The sequence below is a fragment of the Musa acuminata genome, chromosome BXJ1-9, assembly GCF_036884655.1.
Source record: "Musa acuminata AAA Group cultivar baxijiao chromosome BXJ1-9, Cavendish_Baxijiao_AAA, whole genome shotgun sequence".
Classification (NCBI taxonomy): domain Eukaryota; kingdom Viridiplantae; phylum Streptophyta; class Magnoliopsida; order Zingiberales; family Musaceae; genus Musa; species Musa acuminata.
This window is the reverse complement of record NC_088335.1, coordinates 3910935-3938783: the sequence shown is the minus strand read 5'-3', so window position 1 is coordinate 3938783 and position 27849 is coordinate 3910935. Positions and strand designations below refer to the sequence as shown.

The following is a 27849-nucleotide window of genomic DNA, read 5'->3' as shown; positions in this document are numbered from 1 at the left end:
CTCTATAGTAAGATGTTAGTGTTGTATATCCATACTATCATATAATAATCATAAATTTAGATGATTATAAAAAATATTTATGATATTCTGAGACCCTTCATAATCTCAGAGAGATCGAACAAAAAAGGCGATGGTTTGATCAGTATTAGCCAAGTGGGTATGATGGGCGAGGCGTGCGCCAACTTGTTATCCTTCCACCGTCGAGAGCGGGAGGTATTCGCTGCTCTGTGAAGCCAGCCTGACGCTGTACCCTCCGCTTTAGGATCCAATGCGACCCGAGCCTTCGCCCGGACCGCATGGCTCAGCTGCACGACTTGGAACGGGCAAGCCGAGATTTACACGTCAACACCCCACCCACTTGGGTATGGTTTGATCAGTATTAGCCAAGTGGGTATGATGGGCGAGGCGTGCGCCAACTTGTTATCCTTCCACCGTCGAGAGCGGGAGGTATTCGCTGCTCTGTGAAGCCAGCCTGACGCTGTACCCTCCGCTTTAGGATCCAATGCGACCCGAGCCTTCGCCCGGACCGCATGGCTCAGCTGCACGACTTGGAACGGGCAAGCCGAGATTTACACGTCAACACCCCACCCACTTGGCTCTCACATTCATCCCACCACCTCAATGCCCCCGCTTGGGTAACAAGCCATGGCTACCAGGCTCGGCGATCGAGGCCCTTCATACAACCTCATATAACAGTTCAAGCAACTAAATAAACAGGCGATGTGGGACTAAAGATGGTGCTCACTGCGATACCCAAAGAAGTGTTGGGTGTCGACAGTAATACAACAGCGCCCTGTTACAAACCTAATATCATAAATTGGTACATTTGGAAGGAATCCTTAACAAAAGTATGATTCTACTCTGCTGTAACGAACAACGACAAATCCAGTTATAGCCGCAACTAAGGTTATCCTCGACTTCCACCCTCTGCCTGGGCTCTCTTCCTCCTCCTAAATCTTTGTTCTCTTAAAACCCTCCTCAAACCCCCTTTTTAACCCCTTAACTCGAAGTTGATCATCCGATTGCTTCCACTGCCGCGAGCGAGATAGAGAACGCCTTCGAGATCAGGTCGTCGTCCCGCGGCAAGGAAGGAGGCCGGTCCACGTCGGTCAAGAAATCCGCCACCGTCGGTTAGCTGATGATGGTCCAGATGAGGGTCTCTGAATGGACGGATTCCCGGACACGGAAGGGTTTGCTGCGGGACGGGTGACCACCTCTGCAGAGTAGCGCAAGTTGCTCTTCTTTCTTGTTTCAGCGTTCTTCTTTGGAGTTAATATACCATCTGGTAAAGTTGGAGGAACTGATCGGACTTCGTAAACTATATATATATATATATATATATATATATATATATATATATATATATATATATCTCAGGGGTTATGAACTGTATGTTATCATTGATCAGGCATTGATTACCTACAGTGCTGCATAGATGCCTGTTTCTAGGATCAAATTTAAAATGTCAATATGCTCTTGATAATTCTAGTGAATGACGGGACTATTGTGATGAGTTGTTTTCTTTTTCATTAGATGTAGTAGATCTTTGTTGACAATTTGGTGTGGTAGGATCTAAAGATCCAAATACTTGATTAGTTCGTGTCTCCTTTCCTTGCAATGATTGAATGCATTTCATTTGGGTGTATATTGTTCAAAAAAATACCTATTTGAAAAGCTATCTGTTTGATTGGTAATTAGTATTTGAGTTCCTATGGTTTCTCCAGTTAGTTGGTAATTAGAGTTCCTATAGTTTCTACAAAATATGTTTGATTGGTAATTAGTATTTCAGTTCCTATAGTTTCTCCAATTAGTTGGTAATTAATTTTCCTCCATCCTGACAGCTTTGGAAGATGTGTGGAGTCAATGGTGCTGCCGCTGGAGTTACTGCAGCAGTTCAATACTTCAGATTTTCCTGATCAGCAAGAATATGAAGCTGATACTGTGTCCACTTGAGCATCCTCTTCTTCCATCAGAGAAAGCAGATACTGTGTCACAATGGCTTAGGCAGATTATGTGTGTAGACTCAGTGAAGCCAATTGAAACTGGAAGAAATTCAGAGTCAATGCAAGTTCTGTGGAGTGCAGTGATGTCCTTTGCATGCAGATCTCCTAAGGATCTGCTTTGGATCTTTGCCACTGGGCTGATGGTTTTCCACTAAATCTCCATCTATATCGAATGTTATTAGAAGCTTGTTTTGATGGCACCAATGATGGATCAATAATTGATGGAATTGATGAGATCTTGGAGTTGATAAAGAAGACTTGGGTAATCCTTGGCATAAACCAGATGCTTCACAATCTTTTTCTTTGCCTGGGTTTTGTTTCACCGTTTTGTAACAAATGGTCAAGCAGACATTGATCTGTTGATTGCAGCTGATAACCAGATGGCTGAAGTTGCAAAGGATGCAAAAGTAACAAATGATCCAGAATATTTAAAAATATTGAGTTCAACTTTGAGCTCAATATTAGGGTGGACAGAGAACATTCTTCTTTCATACCATGATACTTTCAGTGCTAGTAACATTGAAAATTTTCAAGGTATCATATCGCTAGGAGTATCAGCGGCTAAGATACTAGTTGAAGACATTTCTAATGAATATCATCATAAGAGGAGAGAGGAAACTGATGTAGCTCGCAGCAGGGTTGATACATGCATTCAGTCTTCACTTCGTACTGCTTTTGTTCAGGTAATCTGCAGAATTGTGAATTTGGGTTCCTATTGACCTGCTTGGTCCTGTTTCCTTTGCCATTTCCACATGTTCATGGTTTTTGCTAGATCAAACAATATTTTCACATGTCATTAATCATTTGTACTATTGTATGTTTTTTTTTCCCTTCAGATCACCCAAATGGCAAATTTTGAATGTATCTTTGAACAGTTCCCTGGCATGCAGTAGTGCAAATTTTATTTATGTTTTCTGACACTATATACATACCTGTTAAACTATTATTGAAATGATGGACAAAATGTTGGTTTTCTACTCGAAACACTTTATGATTTTATTATATCTTCGTGTTAATTACTAACAATTTCTCAGCCAATAACTGATTTGATGCAGAGAATGGAATTAGCAGATTCTGGCAGGCTATCATCAAAGAACCAAAATACTTCTACTCCTGTTCTTTCCATCCTGTCGAAGGGCATTGGTGAAGTAGCAAGAAAAGAAAAGTCATGTTCAGTCCAATACTAAAGAAATGACATTCCCTCGCTGCAGGTGTTGCTGTTGCTACCCTTCATTCTTGTTATGGAGATGAACTAAAGCAGTTCATATTGAACACTACGGAACTAACACCAGATACAGATGAAGTACTTAAAGCTGCCGACAAGTATGGGGGCACATCATTGTTGTTGTGCATATTGTTGTTGAAGATTCTGTCGATAGCAAGGATGGGGGTAAGCCATTAATCAAAGAGATGCCACCTTATGAGGTTGATTCTGGAATTGCCAATCTTGTTAAAGTGTGGATCAAGAAAAGAGCACACAAACTAAAGGAGTATGTTGATCAGAACTTGCAGCAAGAGGTTTGTTCTTTTACCTATGCATGTAGCTTTTTTTAATCATACAAAAAAAATAAAGGAATGGTTTAATATATGTTTGCTAATTTCTAGTTTACTAAAGTTCTCCATGGTTATGTTTTTTCTATATCTGAATAAAGATGTAAACTAGTAGTTACTTGATTAGTTGATTGTATTTATAACCCTTATATTATATCTTATACTTGTACTCATTTCATTAGTTTGTAATACAAGTTGTAGAAACTTCATTTTCTTCACTAGTACTAAGAAAAACTGATGATTCCTGCTGTTTAATAAGGATATGTTTTTGACACCTTTGTATAAAAAAAAGGAAGGCATATCCAGTTGCTTGAGTCTCTCACCAATGCGGGATCTGAAGAGGGTCAATGTACACAGTCTTATCTTTAAATATTTAAAGAGGTTGTTTTCGTTACTCAAACCTTGGTCTCCCAGGTTTCAAAGAAGCAACCTTAACTTTACTGATTTTTACACCTTTGTATAATATTTTTATTTCATTTTACCTGCAGCGTGTTTTTCCTATAGCAAGCTTGTTTCAGTTCTTTCCACTTGGGTTACTAAGTGCAAGATTGCAGGATACATTTAACTCATTCTTTGGCACTTATTTAATGAATTTCTCTTTGGTTCTTTCTTAGATTTTCTTTGTTTGCATAAGTCGAGTTTTTGCCTATCGTGCATGTAGCAAAGTTTGGTACATGTATTCTGGGAATTATTAGTTAATATATTTTGTGACTTCTTAACTTGAGAACTCAAGATGTTCCAACGTGTATCATATTTTATGTTTTCCAACTTTCAAGACTTGGAATATGACTAGATTCTACAAGTTAGCTATAACTTCCCATATCAAGTGACCGATATTGGTTTGTGGAATGTCTGTAGGATTGGAACCCAAGGGTGCGATTGAAGTTCTACTGATAATTGATGAAACTTTAGATGCATTCTTTCAACTGCCTATACAGATGCAGAAAGCCATGCTGTCTGAGTTGTTAGTAGAACTTGATTAAAGTCTGCAACATTATGCATTAAAGGTGAAGTCTGGATGCGGTACGTATCAAGTAATGATGTGAACTAGTTTCTTTATTCGGTGGAATAATAAACCTAGTACTTCCCCTTTAGGAACACAAAGCAGTTTTATTCCTCCATTGCCAGCATTAACCAGATGTGAGATTGGTTCAAAACCAAGGAAGGAAAAAGAGAGGCTACAGGACATGCCAGAAAGGAAATCTCAAGTTGGATCAACAAATGGAGATGGCTGTTACGGTCTTTCACAGCTATGCATATGCATACGTGTGAATTCACTTAATTATATTTGGACAGAGTTGGAGAACCTAGAAAAGAAAATTATAACTTGTTCAAGGAATGTTGAGTCAGCCCAAGCAGATTATATTAAATGGGTTGCATATCAGTTTTAAACTTACTCGTGCTGCTTGTCATGAAAGAATTCTGCGACTATGTGAGACAACAGCATTCAAGGTGATCTTCCATGACTTGAATCACGTTCTATGGGATGCCTTATACATTGGTGACACTGCTTTTTGTGGAATTGATCCTTTCAGAAAGGAACTTCACCCTGCTGCTATGGAGATGATATCAAATACTGTGCCCAAGAGGGTGAGAAATCGTGTCGTAACTGCACTAATGAAAGCTTCTTTTGATGAGTTTTAGCTAGTTCTAGCCGATGGCCCATTTCGAGCATTCTCTTGCCAAGATTCAGAGATAATAGAGGACTTTAGATTGCTCAAGGCAATTTACCTGGCTGATGGCGCCGGTTTGCCCCAGGAACTGGTTGAAAAGGCTTCATCACAAGTGAAAAGTGTGCTGCGCCTATTCTACGCCGAGACTGAGAGCCTCATTGAGCAGTTTAAATATCACCGCAGGGATGAACTCAAACCACCTAATCGTTTTCATGGAGGTGTTCCTGAACATCATCTAATAGGTGCAGACGCTAATGGGTATGATATAACTTGTTATTTCGTTCTTACCTTAATTTGTTCAATATGAGGCTCCAACAAAATAGAAAGAGATAGCGAAGTATTACCCTACCTCGGTTTGTGGATAAGTTATCCTTGTTCGACCGACGATCCTTTTCGATGGATTATAACGACTTGCTCGATCATAATAGCCCCTAGCTAATGCAAACCAGGATTCTGAAGGTGATTGCGATGGCAAGTTCATCACTCTCGGCCAACTCTTCAAGCACATCAGTGATACTCACATGATGATGTCATCGAGAACGATGGCTACGCCTCCCTAGAGCACCACGTCCTCGAGCTCAATGACTTCGCACTCAAAGGTGATGTTGGCAACCTTGGATCCATCTTGAATTTCATCTTTAATGGGGCGAGGGAATAGGAGATCTTCATGATGTTGGGGATAAATGGGGAGCCAAACTCATTGTGATTGACACCCTCACTAACCACATCATGTAGGAGAGCTTGTAAGGTCCCATCACCCTCAACGGTGAGATGCTTGAGGGGTAGCTCTATGAGGTGATTTTCGCTTGTGTAATGCATGACAACGCATTGTACCCCATGTTTATCGTGGAAGAGACCTTGATGTCCTCCATCGAGTTTTGGCTATCGCAATCATTGTCTACCTCCAAGAAGAAGAGTTGGGTACAAGCACTCATCGATTAGCTCGGCCTCCCATCCGTCACCAACACCATCGTTGATGATGAGATCCATCGTGACGTCTCCGACAAAGAATATCATCATGTGTTGATCATAATTGACATTATCCACGGTAGAAAGAAGATTTGAAATCTATCACTGCGAGAAGACCCGAGATCTGCTATGATAGAGGAGAAATGAAATTCGCTATGGCAGAAACAAGATTTGAAACCTGCCATAATAGGAAGACATGAGATTTGACAAAGAAGGAACATGAAATTTATAATAGAAGAAAGAAGATTTGAAGCCTGCCACGATAGGAAGACTCGAGATCCGTTATGGCAAAGAAGGGACATGAAATTCGTCATGGTAGAAAGAATATTTGAAGTCCGTCACAATTGGAAGACCCGAGATCCGCTACGACAAAGAAGGGATATGAAATATGGTATGACAAAAGAAGATTTAAAGCCCGCCATAATAAGAAAACTCGAGATATGCTATAGTATAAAAGGGACACGAAATTCACCATGACGGAGAGAAGCTTTGAAGCCCGCCATGGGGGAAAACTCGAGATCCGTTATGGTGAAGGGATATGAAATCCACTACGACGGAGAGAATATTTGAAACCCATCGAAGACCCGAGACTCACTATAATGGAGAATAGACATAAAATTCATCATGACGGAAAAAAGATTTGAAGCCCACCATGGTAGGAAAACCCAAGACTCGCTACAACGGAGAAATGACATGAAATCTATCACGATAAAGAGAAGATTTGAAGCTTGCCATGGTGGGAAGACATAAGATACGCTACAGTGGAAAGGGGACTTAAAATCCGTTATGGTGGAGGTGCAAGGCAAAATGCACCCAAGATAAATCCAGAAAAACTTAACTTGCACCAAAATAAATCTGCTATGGCAGAAGCACAAAGCTAAATGTGCCTAAGATACGTAGATTAAAGAAACCTAACTCACACTAAGATAAATCTACTATGATCGAGGTGCAAGGCCAAATGCGCTTCAAATGCATAAGTTGAGAATACCCGACCCTCGCCAAGATAAATCTGCTACTATGGAGGCGCAAAGTCATATGCACTCAAGATACATGAGTCGAGAAAACTCGACCCGCGCCAAAATAAATCAACTATGACAGAGGCATAATGTCAAATACGCCTAAGCCACATGAGTTAAGAAAACTCAACTCGCGCTAAGATAAATCCGCTATAACGTAGGCACGAGGCCAAATGCACCTGAGACGCATGAGTTGAGAAAACCTTATCTACACCAAGATAAATCCACTATAGTGAAAGCAGAAGGCCAAATGCACCTTAGACACGTAAGCTAGGAAAACCTGACTCATGCCAAAATAAATCCGCTATGATGGAGTTGCAAGGCCAAATGTGCCCAAGATGTGGGAGTCGGAAACACGACCTACACCAAGATAAATCTGCTATGGTGGAGGTGCAAGATTAGATGTGCCCAAGACGCGTGAGTTGGAAAAACTAGACCCATGCTAAGATAAATCCACTATGGCAGAGGCACAAGGCCAGATGCGTCCAAGACACGTGAGTCGGGAAAACCCAACCTATGTCAAGATAAATCCGTTATGGTAGAGGCGGAAGGCCAAATGCGCCTAAGATGTATAAGTCGGGAAAACCCAACCCGCTAAGAAAAACCTACTATGGTGGAAGCGCAAGGCCAACTGCACTAAAGACGCATAAGTTCGAAAAACCTAACCAGTGTTAAGATAAATCTGCTATGTTGGAGGTGTAAGGCCAAATGCGTCTAAGATGTATGAGTCGAGAAAACTTGACCCATGCGAAGATAAATCCGCTATGAGGAAGGTGTAAGGCCAAATACGCCCAAGACACGTGAATTGGAAAAACTCGACCCACTCCAATATAACTTCGCTATGGCAAAGGCATAAGACAAATGCACCCGAGACACGTGAGTCAAGAAAACCCTACCCGTGCCAAAAGAAATCCGCTATAGCGAAGACACAAGGCAAATGTACCCGGGATACATGAGTTGAAAAAATCCTACCCGTGCCAATAGAAACATAGGTCAACGTGCTCGAGACACTTGAATAAAAAAAACCTAACTCGCATAAAGAGACTCATTATGACGAGGGCATAAGGCCTAATGTACTTGAGACACCTGATTCGAAAAACTCAACCCGTAAGATGAAAAACCAAACAACGTGCTTTGAGCCCCTCTCGCAAGAGTCCCAAAGTATGCCTTTGGATGGGAGGGACAAATGATAGAGAATTTACCATCAACTAACATGTAGTTACCACATATCATCCAAGTCATCCTTCGTATGCCTATGTGTACATAAACACAAGCTTCCTTTTAATTTATTATGGAAAGAAGATAATCACAAACTTTTTTTTCTTCCTTTATAACAAACAAGATAATCCTAAGCTCTTTTATCTTCCTTTATGATAAGTATATCATAAATTTTCTTTTCCTCCTTCAAGGTATAAAAACATATCATAAATAGGAAAATAGAGGACTTTCTCTTTTCTTGAACTACTCGAGCCTACATTTACGGATCTCATATTGTTAACTTGAGTGTCGAAGGGACAAAGTCGAGAAACCTCTGTTAACTTTGGTCTTCGTGTAGGTGTTATATTGAGAACGTAATACTTTCACCTCGGGAGCTCGATATCTCCACCTCGAAGTCATCTCGGAACCACTTCGAAAAGACAATCTTGTGCATATAGGTTTGGACCATATTGGAATGACCAAGAATATTTCTTCCTAACACTAGTGAAGCCTAATTGAATGATGTAATGCTTTATAAATTGTTGCACTGCTCGGCACCAAAATATTGCATTTGTTTCTATAAATTTTTTTTATATTAAGACAGGTTGCTGGCCTTTCAGCGATACAAAGAATATTCTTGATGCCAACATGAAATATCTCAATCGATCTATCAAACACAATATCTCACTTAGCTCACCACTTCATCAAGTCAGATGATTCCAGTTTCAAGAGTGGCATTATTCATGGAACACAACCCTGTCTTCCCTTACGAGCAATTCGAATTCAAGCTGAAACTGTAGCCGAGCTGTGTCCTGGGGCTTTGGCAACTCTTCTCTCCCACATCAACCTTCTAACTCTCTCTACCTCCCCCCACTTCTTTGCCGCTGCATAAATGTTCGACAGCACTACATACACCCCATCGTTCCATGGCTCCAGCTCCAACAGGTTCCTCGCTGCCCACTCGCCGACCTCCACATTAACATGCTTCTCACAGGCACCCAGCAATGTCCCCCATATCACCACATTTGCATCCATTGGCATCCTCTCCACCACGGCTCTTGCCTCCACCAGTCGCCCCACCCTACCCAGCATATCCACCACACACCCATAATGTGCCACCGTAGGCTCCAAACTGTACTCCTCAGCCATTGCCTCCAGGTAGTTCATGCCCTCTTCCACCAATCCCCCATGCGCACACGCACTCAGCAAACCAACGAACGTCACCTGGTTCGCCCGCACTCCTTCCTGCTGCATCACCCGGAAGAAGTCCAGTGCAGCGACTTCCTCACCATGCATCGCCAGGCCCATGATCATTGCTGTCCAGGACGAGACATCCCGGCTCGCCATTCTCGAGAACACCTTGTACGCGAGGTCCGTCCTCCCGCATTTGGCATACATATCCACCAACGAATTCGAGAGCATCACGTCTAACCTCCCTGACCGCCCTGCCTGCAGGAGACACTTGTGCACTTGCTGCGCCAGACCGAGGTCACCTAACCCACCGCAGGCCGAGGCCACGCTGACCATCGTCACGTCATCCGGCACGAGCCCACTTCTTCGTAGCTCTACGAACATATCAACTGCTTCCGCCAATCGACCGCCCTGCGCGAGTCCGCTTATGACGGCATTCCACGACCCAAGCTTTCTCTGCGCGTTTTGGTCGAACACCTTCATCGCCGAGTCGAACACGCCGGCCTTGGCGTAGAGGCTAATGAGACCGCTCTCGGTAAACTCGTGGTTCTCGAGTCCGAGCTTGACAGCGGTGCAGTGGAGCTGTCCGCCGGCATGGAGGGCGAATAGGAGGGCGACGGCCTTGAGGGCGAGCGGGAGGGTGTAGCGGTCGGGCACGGTGCCGGAGCGGGACATTTGGGCGTATAGCAGGAGAGACGTGCGGGGGCGGACGAGGCGGAGATAACACCGCATGAGGGCGTTCCAGTGGAAGGGAGCGCGGAGGAGGTGGGCGCGGAGGACGTGGGCGTGCGTCTGCGCCAGATCCTCCGGGTCCGCGCAGGACTCGAGACGGGCTGCCGCCTCCGCGGCAGGATCGCCAAGGCATTGCTCGGAGGAGAAGAGAGAGCGGGAAAAGTGGAGATGCGAGGGAGAGGAGGAGGGAAGGTTGGTCTCGGTGGCGGTGGCGGTGGCGGTGGTGAGACGAGAGAAGAGAGGGTGGAGGGAGCGCATAGCACAGCAGGCATTTGGGTGCGCGAAGGACGGTAAAAGAGGTTATCCGCATGATACATAAAAGATTTACATGCATACCGTTACGCTTAACCCTGACCGTGCCTTGCTTACGTCAGGCTTCCATAAGACCACATCACCTGAGAAACATTTCGGGGTGATTCAGTCATTCCTGAGAAACTTACGAAGGTACAAAAATTCCCAGTTTTACGGCAAGATTACCGATAGAAGTTGCAGCGATCAAGTCCTACACGGCCTCCCATCAAAGGAGGCTTTCCTCTTTCCCAAGACACAGTGATAGCAACTGTTCAGATATTACTTGTAGTTGGTTACCAGAAGAAGGCTATCATCCTTCGGCGGAGGCGACGCCGAGACCGATCTCTGCCTCCACCCTCTCGGCCACGCCCTGCGCCAGCTTTTCCAGATACGCGACGAACTCTTGCTGGGTCCATCCTTTCACCGGGTCCGCGGCGAAGGACCACACGAGGCAGCACCCCTCGGCGGCGCAGCCCGGGTCGGGGGCGACCGCGAACGTGGCGCGGTACCAGGCGAAGCCCTTGTTGGTCTCCACGATCTCGTAGGTGTAGGAGCGGCCGGCGGGGTCCATGGCAAGGAGCCGCTCCTTGGACCACCCCGTGGGCTGGGTGGGGTCGGAGCGGTTGAGGGGTCCGCCGCAGTAGCGCACGCAGCCGGGCTGGCCGTCGACGCCCTCCAGCTTGTGGCAGGTGCGGACGGAGGGAACCCACCGGTGGAGGCTGCAGAAGCCCTTGAGGAGGGACCAGGCCTGCTCGGGCGTCGCGGCGCGGATTCTGGCCGTCACCTTGCCCTCCCATCCCGACTTGGGTTGTGCTATTGTCTCCATCGCTCGTTACAGAGACGGGAAGGGACACGGAACAATGCGCGTTGTATCGGGGGACGAAGAGGCGAGGTGGTGGGACCTAAAATTCCTTGTAGACCACGTGGTTGTAGATTGACATTTTGCAAATCCATGTGGACCTAATTAGTTACTAAATCTTTCAGAAATTTAGCAAATTGTAGAAAAACAGAAAATGTCAGTAAAAGTTGAAACGATGAGCTAATTCTAAGAACTCCCCCCATCCAATCTCAGACCAATTTTCCAATTCTGTTCCAAATCAGACCAATCAACTCAGTCCTAAAGGTCACCGTAGAGATCCAAATATGAATCAGGGGGGACCACCGAGCCTTGTTGAAACTGCAATATGAGTAGAAAATTGAATTAGATAAAAAAATATTTTCAATATATAAATATTAATCAAAACTTAATTATACAACAAATTTGGCGTGGGAAGGCTGTGCTCATGAAGGACGATTTCTAAAAAAAAATAAATTTGAGAATTTTTCATAGAATATCTGAACTTTAAAATATTTTCAATGCTCAAGTAAAAAATATCACTTAATCATTATCTTCATCAAATCCACCCTCATCTCTATCCATCAAGAGGATGACAGATGAAGCAGAGACTCAATCAGGGATAGGTAATGGGTGGTGACCAACGGAGATGGAATAATAAAAAAAATACATATATATTTTTTTAATTGGAGCGAATTCTCAAATTTATGATTTAAAAAAAAACAATTCGTGAGGATAATTATGGATTTATGCTTTCAGTATACTATTTTCGAAAAAAACAGCAAGAAAGCAAACCAACGCGTGAGAGCTCCACGCGACAGTTAGCAAGCGTCCGGTTCCCTCTCTGGCCTCTGTCCCCTTCCATTGGAATGCGACGAGATCCCTTGCCTCCCTCGGAGCTAAAATTTCCACTGCGATCCCGATCCCCTTTCTTCCCCATGGCTTCTTGGCTCGAGATCGTCGAAGGTACGCTCGTTGATCCCATCTCCTTTTTCCAATCATGATGGGTTCCATGATTCGTCTTCTTGGCGTCATCCTCTGTTTCTCGAATCGGTTTGATGGATTTCTCCCCTATTTCTTATAATTTTGGGTGCAAGAAACTGGGGTTTAATTTTTCGTTGGATAAGTTCTTAAAAGTCGTCATAAATAAGGTTAGAGATGATTAGATTACGGTTTCGAATTAGATATGATTCTGCTTTGCCTCTATTTTTGTAATATGATCTCCCAACTCTAAGCCTTGATTTCATGACCGAGCATTTTGTAAGCAAAAGTTGTAAGCGGAGACAATTCTCTTTCTTTTTCGTTGATTTTATGAAGGAACAATTACAAAAATGATAAGAAAGAATATCTTTTTCGTTGCACTCGTATACATAGGGTCATCTGAAATATCTCTGAGATGGAAGCATCAAACTTTTTAGGTATCACCAGCATAAAAAAAATTGAGGTATGAGTATGAACGTGAATAGTCAATAAAAATCTCTGTTTTTTTCTATGTTAAAGATAAGCTTTTATACTTAGTCGTAAGGAGTACGAAGAAAGCTCGTGATTATCTTTCTCGTTATGAATGATGAGAAAGTAGTTTATAATTATTTTTCTCATCATAAATGGAAGAATAAAGCTTACGATTGTCTTTCCCGTCATAAATGATAAGAAAAAGCTTCATCTTATCCTTCCTCATTAGACACCACATGACAATGATGTTGGAAAATCTAGGAGCGATATCACATGCGCCGCAGCGGATGAACATTAAAAATAAAATCCTCAATTTCTCAAAGATGTGTTTGTCGTCGTGTGAAAATTGGTGCATAAAACTTACAAAACTTAAAATTACGTATATGAAAGTTTGTGTTACCTAAGGAGATCGTAGATCCCTGAATCCTTGCATATATCTAGGAGATGATGGAGGAAGTCAAGCGCCCTCCTCTCTAGTGGTGATCCACACAGCAGGACTACGACGATGCTCCTCAAAACTCCAAGCCTGCTATCTGAGGAGGACGTCATAAATGATAAGAAAAAGCTTCATCTTATCCTTCCTCATTAGACACCACATGACAATGATGTTGGAAAATCTAGGAGCGATATCACATGCGCCGCAGCGGATGAACATTAAAAATAAAATCCTCAATTTCTCAAAGATGTGTTTGTCGTCGTGTGAAAATTGGTGCATAAAACTTACAAAACTTAAAATTACGTATATGAAAGTTTGTGTTACCTAAGGAGATCGTAGATCCCTGAATCCTTGCATATATCTAGGAGATGATGGAGGAAGTCAAGCGCCCTCCTCTCTAGTGGTGATCCACACAGCAGGGCTACGACGATGCTCCTCAAAACTCCAAGCCTGCTATCTGAGGAGGAGAAGGGGAGGATGCTATCTGAGGAGGAGAAGGGGAGGAGAATAGGAGAGGCAACCTAAAAAGGCTTTAGCCTATGAACCATTGGTTCTCTCCTATTTATAAAGGCCCCCTATCAATATAACCCTAATGGACCCAACCATATTGAGTATTGGATCTTCATCCAACCACCCTGGATCCAACCATATTGAGTATTGGATCTTCATCCAACTACCCAAGCCTCTTAGATTAGTAGATCTTTATCTAATAATCTCTCTTTGGCTCTTATTGGATCTCATACATAGGATTCAATAATTCAAGGCTTATTGGATATCCAATAAGATAAGGGCTCTAGCGGATATCTCATATCTGAACCGCTACTCATCGCAACACCTACCATATGCGTGTGACCCTCTAGGCCTAATATCGAGCTTGTCGTAAGTCATATCTGTCAGAACTCCTTCTAACTCAATGAATTATTATCTTCATAATAATTCACTCGACTCATAGATTACGGACGTACTAGACTACTACGTCGCAGTCCCCAAACAATACAGGGAAATTCAATCCATTGGACATGTTTGTCCTCGGTTACCATGTACTTATAGCCCCTCATCTATATAATATTCCAAAGACCGTATATCGGGTATGGTGTTGTCAGACTCATACGGTTTCTGCTTGAGTCTCGCTCTAATCGGATTCTCTCGGAGAACACTTTCTCTCTTAACCCGAATGACCCTAGCCAGGGATTTGTCTGAGCAAGAATATATGGGATATTCCTCTCAAGACAACGAGAGTGAATGATCCTCTATCGAAACTCAATAGTCCTCGTAAGGTTGGCTACCACTCTCGATGACCGGTTGTGCAAGATCTAGAACCTCTAGACAAGTCTGGTATCAAAAAGTGGAGTACTCATACAGGACATCCTTGGTGTCTTAAGTCTAAGGACCAGATACATTACTGGAATTACGAAATCGTTGTTTGCCAATAAGACATCATCAACCATCCAGCATTTCGTAAACGGATCAATTAGTGAACTCATTCTCGCTAAATCCATCATATGGATGGGTATATAGCATACCAATCTATCCGGTTATCTCGATATCCCTCTCGAGTAACCTGTGTCCATGGATTTTTACTTATTATCATTGCACAAATCCATGAATATCACAATATATTCAAGCAACATGCAATATAAAGTGATAAAATATCAAATAATAATAAGTAAAAAAACTGCGTCAATTCACACATGCTATCACTCACGTGATTGATTTGCAGGGCACATATGACTAGCAAATGATGTATCAAATGATTAATCGATTTCTTGCAAATTGGGTCTTCCCGACGTACATTGAACCTTGTGCTTTCATTATGATAGATTTTTTTTTTTCACGCAGGTTGGATTTTCCCAACCTACGTGAAGAATGGCCATTTTGACCTTAAAAGGAAGGCTCGATATCGTAGAAGAGTCTGATTACCAACCCTCTTGATGAATGCTCAAGTGAAAAGGCATTGCCCCAACTTATAGTACTGTCACTCGAGGGGCATAGCCACCCTTTTCACACGTGGATGCATATCTCAGTATAAATATTGATGCGATACTAGCTTCCACTCAATGACTCGAGGGCGACCTCGAGTCACCTGCTCATCCCTATTGAAGCATTCCTAAACCTCTTCGAATAGGTGCAAATGTTAATGGGTATGATGCAAGCTATTGCTCTGCTCTTGTCTTAACTAACCCAACAAGTGATGCCACCACCTCAACCATAATCAGCAACTCAACCAACACTAGCACCTGAGGCTTATCGAGCCATTAGTTAAATAGTAGCCACTTTTGCCCTTACATAGTAACAAACAAATCGTAAAAAAGTTTACGGGTTGGAATAATGTCAGCATGCCAATATTTCCTAATGAATAATATTAGGTAGCGCCATGAGTTGGATGTCATTTGAGAAGTGACATCTTCTACCATTATAGGTAAGACACTATCACTAGATAGAAAAAAAGATGAAATCCCACCTCAGGGTCGTCACAAGATAAGCAAAGAGACCCCAACGCATGATTGAATGGATGTTGATTAGGTCGGAGCACTTGTAAGTCGAACTCGATCGAGATGAAACACTTAACTCGTAGTAATCCAGAAGTGATGCATTCACCACTGAATTATAGTTATGCTAGGTTTTCATTAACTCTAAGTCCCCAAGAACTTTTGGGTTTACGGGGACTGCCTCCCTCAACGAAAGGGAGGTCATGATTTCCTTTGACCCTGGACTGCCCAAAGATAAAGCATGGATCTTAACCATTTCGTAGCCAATAGATTGAGAATAACTTGTACAAGAAAGAAAAGACATCTCGATTGAAGGAGACATAGGAGCAAAATGGTAGAAGACTTATCTATTTCTGAATTAACATCAACACTATAAGAGACTCCAGAACTAACTTACCCTATAGGGAACCAGAACTAAGCAAAGAAAATTTTGATGGAGGCTCTGGAGACTCAAATGGAAGAATGAACCTCACCCATAAGGTGAAGAGAGATTTATATGGAGGAAGCCGGTCTCTCTCCTTTCATGATTGAGACAAGTGTCTCTTTGAGACACTTCTACGTTAAGGATTCAAGAAGCATCAGATAAAAGAGATAAAAGATTCAAAAGGTGCTAGATAAAGGATTCAAAATATATTGTACGAAGGATTTAAAATATGCTAGATGAAGGACTTGAAAATTACATAAATCTATCATAATAAAGGCACAAGATAAAATATACCGAAGACACATGAGTCAGGAAAACCCGACCCGCATAAAGAGAATTTCGCTATGGTAGAGGCATAAAATAAAATATGCTCGAAGCACATAAGTTAGGAAAACTCAACACGTGTAAAGATAAATCTGTCATGGTAGAGGTATAAGATAAAATGTGATCGAGACATGTGAATCGAGAAAACTTGACCTGCGTAAAGAGAAATCTATCACGATAGAGACACAAGATAAAATATGCTTGAGACACATGAGTCGAAAAAACCCAACCTGCATAAAATAAAATCTATCACAATAGAGGCACAAGATAAAGTATGTTTAAGACATATGAGTCGAGAAAACCTAACTCACATAAAGAGAAATTCGTCACGACGAAGGCACAAAATAAAATGTACTCGAAGCGCGTAAGTTGGGAAAAGCCGACCTACATAAAGAGAAATTCATCATGACAGAGGCACAAGATAAAATGTGTCTGAGACGCATAAGTTGGGAAAATCAGACTTGCATAATAAGAAATTTGCCATGATAAAACACATATGTCAAGAAGACCCAACCTACAAGAAAAAAAAATCCCAAACGCTTACGTGTTGGATGAACTAAACATCACACTTCGAGCCCCTCTCTATAAATGATAGAGGATATGTTATCGATTAATCATTTGACACATCATCGTCATGTGACACTCATCAACGAAGGATAAGAGGAAACTTCATTTTATCATTTATGATCTAAAAAATAAGTTTTTTTCTTATCATTTATAATAAAAAAAGATAATTATAAGCTTCCTTCTCGGTATTTATAATAAGAAAGATAATCACAAGCTTCCTTCGTATTCTTTACTACCAAGATATCGAACAATATTCTTTTTTTACACGATATGTTTGTCTAAGATAAAAAAGAAATATCGAAAGTACTCAATATATTTAATATATTTTTCTTACCTATCATACATCTGGTAAGATAACTTATTCATCCAAAATAAAAAAAAATAAATGATTGATATCATCTAAAGTATCTTCTTAAATACTATGCATATATCGAAAACAAAAAAAAATCCCAAAATAGCCGACATATCGCGAGCTTCCTTTTTATATGCAATGTATTTCTTAGGATAAAAAAATATTCTAAAAATGAGAAGAACAAAATCGTTGTTTTCAAACTTAAGACATGTTAATATTAAAGTGCCAAGAAACAACAAAAACTGTTAGGCCAATGCCACATCAGGAGTCATCGCAACCGAAGATATTCATCGCATTACATAAAGAATATTTCCTTGATTGCAAACTATCACCAGTCTTCATCTATAAATAGCAGGTTCGTATACCCCAATGGACCCCAGTGAACCCTGTTACTCCCCAGCCCAAACTATTCCCAATCTCCAACTTCGGTACCGCTGAACCATACACTACGCGTATTTTTGTACATTTCCAATCGCACCCCGCACAACGTTACTTAATTTCGTCCGCTTCCCTTTGTCGTCGTCTCTCTCCTCTTCGTCTCTCTCTCTCTCTCTCTCTCCATCTCTCGCCAGTATCTCAACTCAAGGCTTCCGAAAGCTCTCCATCAAACCCTCTCTCCTCATCGAAACCCTAAGTCAAAAATCTCTCAGTGATGAAACGATCCCCGTCTATTGTCTCCAATATTTGATTCAAATTGATTGCGGCGATCGATTAGCGTCATCCTGATCGTAATTTCGAGGCTTCCCGGCGTCGAATCTGCCCGCTAGGTTTTCGAAACGTGTAGCGATCACGTGGCTTTTGAGGCATGGGGCTGGGCAGATGAAGGATGCCTGAGCTCCGTAGCAGAGTGCGCAGGGGCCGGGCGCAGGCGACCCCAGCAGTCCAGGCTGAGCGACCGAATGAGAGGAGGCGGCGGGCGGCGAGGAACCAGCAGCCGGTGGATGAGAACCCGCCAGTGGCGAGGTTTGCCGAGCCGCAGGAGGAGATCAGGCTTGCGGAGGGTGGCGGCGAGGTCGGGGAGGTGAATGTTGAAGGGATCGGCGAGAGAAGGATGGATGAATATGATAGTGGGGCGAGGAGCGCCGACAAACTTCTCCCCCGTGGCGAGGACGAGGGGAGCGCCGCTCCCCTTCCGGTAAAGGTTCGAGCTATCTATACTTTTTGCATTTTCTACAGTTGTTTACTCATTTTACTGGGAAAAAGGGGCTAGTCGTTTTCCTCTGTTCGGATTGTTTTGTTACACCATCTTTCGCTCTCTAATTCAATCGACTTTTTAAGACGGATGCAATTCATTTGGGTTCTGTGTCCCTTGTACTTCTTTTCATAAGTGAAACAATGTAAAATTGACTTTTGTGATGGTGACTTCAGTTGGTCTTCTTTTCAATCAAACAAACAAGTTTCTTGGATATCTCAAATTAAAGATCCGTTGGTGTTACTGTGTATGTTTTCATGTGCTTACTTTATCTCTATAAATATGGTTCGTTTGGCATCAGATGGTGCCTTTTGTGTGTGCGGCCTCTCAAATACTTGATGTCGTCAATGAAAAATGAAGATCTTCCAGCATGATAGAATCGACTGATATTAGGTCAAAATATGACTGCTTTCAATCAGAGAAGAAACAAAACAGGAAGTGAAGGAAAAATTAGCAGGCATCAGATAGAAAAGCAAACTGAAGTTCTGATGTGTAAACTTTTACCATCTCTAAGCAATCCATTTGCTCACCAAAAGCATCCTGTTTTGTAGCTCATGCTACCAAGTTTTCTATATGATGGTGTTGTATTCATTTTCTTGGCAATAATTTAATATATTATGCATACAACATCATGATGCACTTGTGTCTACACTTTGCAAAAAATATTTACCAAAGTCTAGACTGGTCATGGTTCTTAATATGAAAAATAAGCTCATTATTGTTGGTGATTCTTTTCGAGTCTTGAGTCATTGAGCTGAACATCTTAAAATTATCAAATCAGTTTCTTTCAATCTACTAAGGTTTATCCTGAAGGAAATTATAAATATAGAACTATAAATAATATGTGATGTCCATAATGCTTTATGAGCCTTAATTACTTAGACAAGCTGTAAACATAGCACCAAAGGCAAAAATTTGAATCTAGTATTGTTTGAGTAAATATTGATGCTTGAAACCTGCAAAATATGGTGCATATATTCTGGAATTTGGGCCTCTCTAAGTTTAGATTATTAACTCTGTCATCCTTGCTGACCATGAAGTCCATGGGACAAACATGCCATTGTTACAAATCTTGTGAAAGTAGGACAATATGGGGATGCAAAACATATATATGTGACAATGTTATCCTGAAGCAATAAACTTTACGTATTTTATTGTTTTTTTTTTGTTACTATTAATTTTTAAATTAGTTAGATTATACAGATAAGTAACAGTGGTTTGCTATAAAAAAGTAAAAAATAGAAAAATAGTGGTTTGGTGAGATATGAGAGTTGGAGAGGATCTATATTGGGTCAAATTGCTAATATGGGATTTTGAGGTTTTTTTGTTAGTAGTTTTGTCCAGGAGCATCCTCATTAATATTTAATCCTGGCAAACATGTTGCACATTTATCCTTCTGTCTTTATTCTTCTTCCATTCCTCAAACTTGTGGTGTCAATTAATGTTTCTGCAATGGCTCATGCATGCTGCACATGTTTCCCTCTCTTTCTCCTCCACCCATTCTCTGACTCCAGGGGCTGATAATGGATGGTGGCAGGGAGTGCTGCTACTTGGAGTCATTTCATGTCACCTTCTCTTTCCTCCTGTTCTGTTTAACTCATGATTGTCATGTAAGTGATGTATCTAATGCATACCCATGTTGAACATCTACCCAATGTGTACACTAGTTAGATATGTTATCGACTTTGACAATTTGCCCAAATTACTGTGTTCCAAGTTCCAACTTCCGATGCTGCTGAGTCATTTACTTAAGGTTTGAGTTCAGATGTTTCAATGACAATTGTTAGATACCTAATTAGATTTTAGATTATGTACAACCTTTGACAATCAAAGGCATGAAGTTAGTCACCTTTATGATGTCGAAATTTATTTTACAGCTTGGTGTATAATGTATATGTTATAGTCAGTAGTTATTCTAGCAAGAAACTTCATATTTGAGATAAATTTTCTGGTAATATGTTGGGACTAAAATAGCTAAAATATCTAGTTTCATTCTTTAGACTAGCTTATACTCTTATTATTAATTTTGAAATCTGTTTCTGGGACATGATAAATCTTGAGAACCTCATCTTCTGAAACATGCTGAGTTGGGTGTCTAGCATGATGCATTTTAGTTCTACTTATATTTATATGCTTCTTTATTTAAAAACGTAGTGTTTCATACTGCACCATTTCCAGCATATTATATTTCATATTAAATTAAATATTTCCAGATGTAAGGATTTTTCAGTGTGATAAAAGGTTCTTTCTCATTCACTTCATTTGTGCAACAGTTTGTCTTTAACACAGTTTATTGTATTTGACTGCAACAGGTCCAGGTTGGCAGTTCACCAGTATACAAAATTGAAAGAAAACTAGGGAAAGGAGGATTTGGGCAAGTTTATGTAGGTCGCCGTGTTTCAGCTACTAATGCAAATGATAGAATTACTGGTTCTGGTGCTGTAGAGGTGTGGTAACTGCATATTTCCCAGTTTGGCAAAAAGTTAAGGTTGAATATTAAAAAATTGTACCATATCTTGTATGTCAGGTAGCATTAAAATTTGAGCATAGGAGCAGTAAAGGCTGCAACTATGGGCCCCCTTATGAATGGCAAGTGTACAAGTAAGTTCTGTTTGTCTTTTGTTGAGCTAAGTTTGTACCATGTCTTCAGTGTCTGATCAACCTTGTCTTCATTTGTAGCACACTTGGTGGTATTCATGGGGTACCACGAGTTCACTATAAGGGTCGCCAAGGGGATTATTATATCATGGTATTTCATTTTTGAAAATATCTAAAATAGTAGTGTCATCTGGGGTGTTAAGATAACTATATTATGAAACTTTGTTCAGGTTATGGATATGCTGGGGCCTAGTCTATGGGATGTATGGAATAGCAATTCACATTCGTAAGTGTTGAATCAAATATTGATTATTATTATGATAATTTCTTTCAGATTACTTTGGCTGTTGTAACTTTTTTCTTTGTGCAGAATGTCAGTTGAAATGGTTGCATGTATTGGCACTGAAGCGATTTCTATACTGGAGAAGATGCATTCTAAAGGGTAGATCTTTATTCCAAATTGCAGCATGATTATCAAAATCTTATGCAATTAGCTGATCTTCCCATGTCAAATTATTTAATGTTGTTCATGTCCTTAATTGATTGTATAATTGTTAATATATTGACATTGTGCATTTGCTTCAATAACTATATTAATGTATTTTAAATCATGCTTGTTATAACAGATATGTACATGGGGATGTAAAGCCTGAGAATTTCTTACTTGGGCCACCTGGGACTCTTGAGGAGAAGAAACTGTTTCTTGTTGATCTTGGTTTAGGTAATTGAATGGCATGGAATTGGCATTTGGCAGTATATTGTGTTTAGATATCATTCTTGATAAAGAATACCTCTAAGGGCTATTGTTGAAAATTGTTTTCTTAAACTCTTAACTGACAGCCACCAAGTGGAAGGATAGTGCGACAGGGCTGCATGTGGAATATGATCAGAGGCCAGACGTTTTCAGGTTTGTTTATGAACAGCCTTGAAGATCACTACATTTGGTTTGCCTATCAAATTTTAAGAAAATGAAATGAGCTATTTGTTTTGGTTTAATCTGATCTCCTAAGACTCTGTATCGCAAATTGCATCTTGCAGAGGGACAGTTCGCTATGCCAGTGCTCATGCTCACCTAGGAAGGACAGCAAGCAGGAGAGATGATTTAGAATCCCTGGCATATACATTAATCTTTCTTCTCCGAGGTCGTCTACCTTGGCAAGGATACCAGGTAACTATTTAAGACTGTTATAGCCCCTTTGTTTTGATAGATTATCTAAGTGGTAAAGTATCAATATCTTAGGTGGTACATGGACCTGTATTGTCCGATATACTAAACAAAATAATAGAAAGCAGAAATAAAATAATCATATCAATGTTCCGATACCATTCTTGGTTGGTCTGTTTAATACCAACCAACCAGTCCGATCACTACTTAAAAACTTTCAATCTGTATTTGTTGCATTTGCTAATCCCATGCATTTTATCCTTACCCATATAGGGAGAGAACAAGGGCTTCCTTGTGTGCAAGAAGAAGATGGCTACATCTCCAGAGACTCTGTGTTGCTTCTCTCCCCAGCCATTCAAACAGTTTGTTGAGTATGTGGTCAACTTGAAGTTTGATGAAAAACCTGACTACGCAAAATGCATTTCCCTTTTTGACGACATAGTAGGACCTAATCCAGATATCAGACCCATTAACACTGATGGAGCTCAAAAGGTACTGCTAGTCTCCTTTTGCCTTCTTTAAACTAAAAGATTCTCTGTAAGACCTAAACGTAAGTTGCACACCCTGTAGCTTATATACCAGGTAGGTCAAAAGAGAGGTCGTCTGATGATGGAAGAAGAGGGTGATGAACAACCAAAGAAGAAGATCAGAATGGGAATGCCTGCAACACAGTGGATCAGCGTCTATAATGCTCGGAGACCTATGAAGCAAAGGTGCTTTTCTGTGTGATTATTTATCATGATTAGAATATGGTACAAATGAATGATTTATTTCCTTTTTAAATTTCAGGTACCATTACAATGTTGCCGATGTAAGGCTTGCACAGCATATTGAGAAAGGGAATGAAGATAGTTTATTCATTAGTTGTGTTGCATCTTGTTCAAATCTTTGGGCACTTATCATGGACGCGGGCACTGGTTTCACTTCTCAAGTTTATGAAATGTCTCCAAATTTTCTTCACAAAGTGAGTACCATTTAGTAACAACTCTTTCACTTACTAAATTGCTTGATGGCACGTGTCGATGTTGACAGTTAAAAGATAATGCAAATGATTTTTATTTGATTCTTACTAGGAATGGATAATGGAACAGTGGGATAAGAACTATTATATTACTGCATTAGCAGGGACAAACAGTGGTAGCTCTTTAGTCGTAATGTCTAAAGGTAAATGTTGCTGTATTATGAGCTAGTTTTATTTTCAGGGTTTTGTATGAGTTTGTAGTTAAATTCATTTTGGATCCTATTTCAGGCACACAGTATGTACAACAGTCTTATAAAGTTAGCGAGTCATTTCCTTTCAAGTGGATAAACAAAAAATGGCGTGAAGGTTTCTATGTCACCACAATGGCAACTGCTGGAAGTAGATGGGGAGTTGTCATGTCCCGAAATGCTGGCTTCTTGGATCAGGTCACCTTTTATTCTTTTTTGCTTTTCTTTTAAGGCATACTGGCACTAGGGGTTGCATAGTGCATGAATGGCTTGAGTATTTTAGTTGTGTATATACCCCAGCTGATGTGGATTGAGTAATGTGTTGAATGTGTAATGTTCCAAATACAGGTTGTCGAACTTGACTTTTTGTACCCTAGTGAAGGCATTCATCGAAGGTGGGATGGCGGTTTTCGCATAACTGCTACTGCTGCAACATTGGACCAAGCTGCCTTTGTTCTTAGTGTACCCAGAAGAAAGCCTGCAGATGAGACACAAGAGACACTTAGAACATCTGCTTTTCCTAGTCAACATGTGAAGGTGTTGATATCTTCTTACATATTCTGTGAATTTTGTTTTATGATTATAAAATTTATGCGCATTGGTTTAGTTGTTAACATTAAATTTGTTGCAGGAGAAATGGGCAAAAAATCTTTACATAGCCTCTGTCTGTTATGGCCGCACAGTTTCATGATGTTCCACTTTCTATTTTGGGTTGGACAGGCGTAATTGGCTCGAGTAAACATTACATCATGCTGTTTCTTAAAGGCTAGGAAGATGTTGAAGATGCAGAAGGCGTCTTCTAATGTGTTTAGGCTAGAGAATTTGAGGTGCGAGCTTCATTCAAGATTGTCATCCTAATATTGGCCACATCTAACATGTGGTGCAGTATAGATGCCAAGTCCTTTGATGCCTTGCATGATCTGTTGCAATTAGAGCTGATTTGATGTAGTTAGCGTTAGGTTTGTACAGTCAATAAACGGCTACCTGTAGGTAATTTTCAGGGGAGTTAAAATGTCTATCAGATGTAATTTTGCACTTAACTGATGGCATTGTTCCTCCATTTTGTCTAATTAACTGTATCATCTATAATCAGGAGCATCTATTTAAACTGCTACAATTTGTTCTCTATTTGTTCAACACATTGATGTCTACAACCATCTTTATTAATATCTATTGGGCTAGTGAGCATGATAATCTTAGTTGCATAAATGACAGTTGATGACATGGTTATTGTGCTTTACTTCTCTTGTCATTTTCTAATGATTATTATTATTTATATATTTTTGTCTGTTTTTTCAAGTTCCTTTTATTCTCAGGTAATCGTGTATAATAGGATATATTGTCTGTTTTCAGAGGGCAACTGACATATCTGTTTTGATCCGTCTCAATAGCTTTCTTAAGAATTGTTTCATTTGTTTTTTGTCTTGTTGAGTTATTAACTATCTTCAGAGTCTAAAATTGCATTGTTCTGTTTCTATCAAAAGTTACACTGTAATCGATTTTTCACATTCTTTCTTTCCTGTTTTTTATTTATTTTATGGCTCAATAAGAAAGGAAAAATGTGTAACATTACACAAAAGAGGGCTGATTGAAAAAAATGAAGGGCGTCTTTGTCATTTCAGAAATCAGCGGATTTTTCTGGTAAATTGCATAGGCAAAAATATACATAATGGATCAATGGTTGTGATGAAACGACATGGCGGTGCGTTCTATCACTTATAACGTGTTATAATGTTTCGGCAAATTTTCGATATATACTATATAACGGGTTTTCCAGTAGGCCCCGTCCACTTCGAGCGTCTGAAACTTGAAGATCTCGATCTCTCGATGGGTTAGTTATCCATGGAAGAAGGAAAGGCAGAGGCGATCAAGAAGCTGATGGAAATTAGGGAAAGATTAGATCGCGCACCTCTCTCTCGCTTCCCTGCTTCCCGCGTCTCTCCGCATCGACGATGTCGGTGCCTCGCCATCGCTCCTACTTGGTTATCCATGTCTTTCTCTCTCGCTTTTATTCGTTTTCCAGCGCTTCTACTTGGTTATCCCTCGCTTTCCTGGGTTTCCATCGCTTCTACTCTTCTACTTGGTTATCCCTCGCTTTCCTGGGTTTTCATCTACTAGCTCGGTAAACTTGACTTCTTGATGACTCAAAGACGGCGTAAACGGTTGCGATCTGAGAAGTAGATGTGTCGTCCCGTCTCATTTCCCCTTCTTGGCGGATACCGTTTTCAAATGCAACTGCACCGCTTCCGTGCCCGTGACCGAGACCTCCCGGCCCCATGAAGTGATTGGTTCTAATCACTTCGTTATTTTTGTGCCTAATTGTTTCTTTCTGATGATCTTTGGGTTCTTGCAATTTGATTGCGTTGCATTGAGTGTCCAGATGCTTGGGGTTTGCAACTGCCTTTTGATCCGTATTTGTGGAAAAAGATTCAAACTAGGTTCAAGAAACAACCATCTCTTTTCTTATCAATCAAGCAGAACACATATAACCATGTAGACTATTGTAGGCATTCCATGTGATTCTTAGGGTTTGGCACTGAATGGAAGAGACCCGAACTCGGTCAAGAAAGTGCTTTTTCTTGTCTAATCAAGCAAGCCGACTGCATATAGCCCGAGAGGTTCCATTAAAGTGTCCCTCCGAACATTCTAACTTCCTAGTTCAGTTTGAATCGTGCCATCTTTGTGAGGGTTTCATCTTTTGCTATTTCCAACTTTGTTCATTCTTCCGTTTCTTTATCTATTTACTGCAGTAGGGACATATTTGGTTATCCATGCTTCTAAAGATAATTTTGGTTCGATCTTCACCCAATTGGCAACTATATGAGCCAGCCACTGGCAAGAACTTGATCTTGCAATCAATCTCAGCACCCCACCGGGGTTATATTAGTTTCCTTTTCGTTGAAATTTTGGTTATTATATTACTGGAGTATGCTTCATTAAATTGCATTTAGACTTTTTATTATAAGGATACAGTTTTGTCTATTATTGTGAATCTGGTTGTTAAAATTCTTCCCTGTGCATTGCTTTTCTGCAAACATTGTGAGGAGATAAATCTAGTGCTTTTGTGAGGAAATATTGATTCTAGTTGGACATGTTTAGTTAGCAAGGTCACAGTAGATGTTAGTATATGTTAACGGAAATATAATGGAAATTTTATAGCTTTGAGGCATTGTTTTCCTGATTCTCATTAAGATTGAGAAGTCCTGAACGTTCCCCAGATTGCATTGATCATTCTTCACTCTTACCAAAGTTTTCACTAGAACTCTCAAGGTATGAACCCTAATAGTAAAGTAACTTGTTTAGCCGATAATAGATTCATATTATGACCCTTGGGACACCAGATAAACTTAATTCATTGTAGCTGTTTTAGTTACTCTTTAGAATCCTTTTATTAAGGACAAAAATCTGTCTGAAAAGCATAGTGCTGTGTTCTCTTCATTCCTAATTCGACTAGGATAGTCTTGAGAAATAGATTCAACACTCAAGAAAAGATGAGCTATCCACCGTTTTACAAATAAAAAAATAGGAGATATTTACCAAAACCATGTAAGTACCCTCCATCTGCATCCAGTTCAGGCTACATTTGGATATCATTGCATGGAACTCTTCTTTGTATATCTGTTTGGTATAACAATCTTCATTTGATATGGTTGTCCTTGTATGACTAAGATACCATGCTATCTTAAAACTATTAGAGGTTCTCTTTTGCATGAAAATGATTTCTGAACAATTAACTTCGGTTTTGCCTCACCAGGACTTTGATAGCATGTTTTGGTTCTGGTAATTGTTGTCTCTTCAGGTACGATATTTGGATATTCTGGTAACTATTAAAGGTTCCTTTTTGGTTTTTAACAAAGAACAACATTTATGGCATTGCCCAGCAGTATCTTCTTTATTTATTTGTGATTCCATACTCTTTTTTTTTTTTCACATAATAAGAGTCGGGAAGACTTGACAGTTCCGCACTAGATGACAAGTCTTGGTTACTGACACCATGACATCATGCCATCGTGGTCTGATGTTATAGTCTTAATAATCTAACAGTACATGTTCTAGTACGAAGGCTATGTTTATTAACATCCAATGAATATTTTGCATTTGTTTTAACCAACCTGAAAAGATATTTTTGGAAAATGTAGCTGGAAATATATAACACTGTCGTGCTAGGTCAAATGAAAAACAT

General features: G+C 40.5%; 3 protein-coding genes, 1 long non-coding RNA gene and 1 pseudogene across 5 annotated transcripts; 3 read left to right on the top strand and 2 right to left on the bottom strand.

Annotated features, from left to right (window-relative positions):
* Positions 1 to 734: 734 nt before the first annotated feature.
* Positions 735 to 6096, top strand: LOC135594475 (protein unc-13 homolog; annotated as a pseudogene).
* Positions 6097 to 8963: 2867 nt separating this feature from the next.
* LOC103997070 (pentatricopeptide repeat-containing protein At1g77170, mitochondrial-like) lies at positions 8964 to 10590 on the bottom strand. The gene has a single exon (XM_009418206.3). The coding sequence runs from the start codon at positions 10588 to 10590 to the stop codon at positions 9193 to 9195; it is 1398 nt and encodes a 465-aa protein (XP_009416481.2). The 3' UTR covers positions 8964 to 9192.
* Positions 10591 to 10618: 28 nt separating this feature from the next.
* On the bottom strand, positions 10619 to 11462 carry LOC103997069 (lachrymatory-factor synthase). The gene is made up of 2 exons (XM_065082117.1): positions 10810 to 11462; positions 10619 to 10727 (listed from the first exon to the last, which is right to left on the bottom strand). The coding sequence occupies exon 1, from the start codon at positions 11447 to 11449 to the stop codon at positions 10934 to 10936; it is 516 nt and encodes a 171-aa protein (XP_064938189.1). The 5' UTR covers positions 11450 to 11462; the 3' UTR covers positions 10619 to 10727; positions 10810 to 10933.
* A 773-nt stretch (positions 11463 to 12235) lies between these two features.
* On the top strand, positions 12236 to 24803 carry LOC103997068 (casein kinase 1-like protein HD16). Of its 2 annotated transcripts, XM_009418204.3 has the most exons (17): positions 12237 to 12424; positions 18270 to 18643; positions 21007 to 21141; positions 21222 to 21295; positions 21374 to 21443; positions 21523 to 21578; positions 21663 to 21734; positions 21919 to 22013; positions 22133 to 22199; positions 22331 to 22460; positions 22731 to 22949; positions 23028 to 23170; positions 23247 to 23421; positions 23531 to 23621; positions 23707 to 23864; positions 24015 to 24203; positions 24298 to 24803. In XM_009418204.3, the coding sequence occupies exons 2-17, from the start codon at positions 18329 to 18331 to the stop codon at positions 24355 to 24357; spliced, it is 2049 nt and encodes a 682-aa protein (XP_009416479.2). In that variant the 5' UTR covers positions 12237 to 12424; positions 18270 to 18328; the 3' UTR covers positions 24358 to 24803. The 2 variants fall into 2 exon arrangements, with proteins under 2 accessions (XP_064938186.1, XP_009416479.2); XM_065082114.1 differs by having other exon boundaries at positions 12236 to 18637.
* Positions 24804 to 25410: 607 nt separating this feature from the next.
* Positions 25411 to 27634, top strand: LOC135592577 (uncharacterized). Its single transcript, XR_010479139.1, has 2 exons — positions 25411 to 25648; positions 25690 to 27634. It is a non-coding gene; the product is annotated as an uncharacterized LOC135592577 (long non-coding RNA).
* The last annotated feature ends 215 nt before the right edge of the window (positions 27635 to 27849 follow it).